This window comes from Salvia hispanica, unplaced genomic scaffold (assembly GCF_023119035.1).
Source record: "Salvia hispanica cultivar TCC Black 2014 unplaced genomic scaffold, UniMelb_Shisp_WGS_1.0 HiC_scaffold_818, whole genome shotgun sequence".
Classification (NCBI taxonomy): Eukaryota; Viridiplantae; Streptophyta; class Magnoliopsida; order Lamiales; family Lamiaceae; genus Salvia; species Salvia hispanica.
In genome coordinates, this window is record NW_025952597.1 from 964 (window position 1) to 3000 (window position 2037).

The 2037-nt window shown below is 37.9% G+C and overlaps 1 protein-coding gene across 1 annotated transcript; it reads left to right on the forward strand.

The window, feature by feature from the left end:
• Positions 1-434: 434 nt before the first annotated feature.
• Positions 435-1721, forward strand: LOC125200122 (protein FAR1-RELATED SEQUENCE 5-like). The gene has a single exon (XM_048097881.1). The coding sequence runs from the start codon at positions 435-437 to the stop codon at positions 1719-1721; it is 1287 nt and encodes a 428-aa protein (XP_047953838.1).
• Positions 1722-2037: the final 316 nt, after the last annotated feature.

Sequence of the window (2037 nt, forward strand, 5' to 3'; positions counted from 1 at the left end):
CATGTCCTGATTTCACATATCACTATCAGCTTGGGAGTTCAAAAGAGTTGAAAGCGCTTTTCTGGTGCGATGCAATATCTAAGCGGAATTATCAACTGTATGGTGATGTTGTCTCCTTCGACTCCACATACAATACCAATAGGTAATGCCTTGTTCGTTTATATATAAATTCTGCATTCCATGTGTTAGGTTTCTGTTTGGATAACATTGTAGATTAGGACTCTAATATTTGCAGTCTATTGTGTATTATATTGCAGTTTTTGGACTCTAATATTGCAGTCTACCATTTACATGTATGAAACAGGTATTGCATGATATTTTCACCCTTCACGGGCAAGGACAACCATGGAAAGCCAGTCACATTTGGAGCTGCACTCTTATCCAATGAGACCACAAAATCTTATTCTTGGCTCTTCAAGCACTTTTTGGAATCCATGGGTCAAGCTCCTAAGATGATTGTTACCGACCAAGATAGAGGTATGAGAGCAGCTATTCGTGATGTTTTGGTGGATACAAAGCATAGATGGTGCATGTGGCACATTATGCTTAAACTTACCGACAAAATTCCAAGGAGATGTCTAGAAAATGAAGAGTTGAAAAAAGAGATTAGTGCTTGTGTGTGGTCTGAGGTACTAGAGCCGGAAGAGTTTGAAGATTCATGGATGGGGATAATGGAGCGTTATGAGCTTCTTCATGTCGAGTGGTTTGTAACAATGTTTGACGATAGAGAGATGTGGGTCCCTGCCTATTTTAGAGACTTTCCCATGGGGTCTCTTATTAGGACGACGTCTGTTTCCGAGTCTGAGAATAGCTTTTATAAAACATTCACCAGACCTCGCTCCAATCTAGTTGAGTTCATCATGAATTTTGATCATGCCTTGGCTGCACAGAGAAATTCTAGCTCGAAGTTAGATTATATGGATTCAACTATTATACCACCGTTCTCCAGTCAGTTGGTATTAGAAAAGCATGCTGCAACAAAGTACACTGATCACATGTTCAAGAGAGTGCAACGTGAGATAGTGGACGCATTGCACCATTGTAGCACTGATGGTTTGTTGAAAGATGATGTGTTAGAGATCTCCACAATAAAGGACAAGTATAGTAAATCTTGGGTTGTTACCTACACGATCAGTGAGGATTCGTATTCCTGTTCTTGCAAATTGTTTGGGAGAGAGAGAATTCTTTGTAGTCATATATTTTTGGTTTTCAAGAACAGGTTTTTGAAGGTTATACCTGATAAGTACTTCCATGTGAGGTGGTTGAAGACTGCCTTAGCTGATGCTATTCGTGGACCAGCTCGATGTTTGACAGATCCTGAACTTTTATCAGATCCAAACCAACAGTCAAAGAATAAAGTTGCTGACATATTTTTCAGTTACATGAAAAAATTTGATGCTGATAGTGCCATCATTGATTTGTTTTCAGTTGGAATTGATGAGCTTGGGAAGAGTCTTATGACAAGAATCCATGAACCATCTTCAGGAGACAAGGATAAGCCAGTTAAAGATTTCTATTTTGCTGAAAAGCCAGCTGTGGTTAGAGTACAACCACCATCAGTTGTGTCCACCAAAGGTTCGAAAAGTGATTCCAAAAGCCGTTTGGTGTCCGCGAAGGAAAAGGCTATAAAGTTGAACAGCAAACCATTGCGTCAGTGTAAAAAATGTGGCGAATTTGGTCACCATGACTCTAGGAACTGTGGTCGACAAAAGGGAAAATAAAATTGTTAGTTCATTTTTACATTATCAGGTTGCAGTCTTATACAGAAGATATTGCAGTATTAGGGTAGATATATTGCAGTCTAATGAAACGATTGCAGACACACTATTTTCTTCTTTCTATTCCTTCATTACTATTAATTTTATACTATTGTTTCCAAGTTGTCTTTCATTTCAGTAAATAGTCCAACTTCAATCTTTTTTAATTCCAAATTTTTACAATACTATATTGCAGTCTTATTCAATGAATATTGCTGTGTTACCACAGCAATGTTGCAGTTTACATATTATTGTTACAATTGTTCTTTCTGATGTAGTT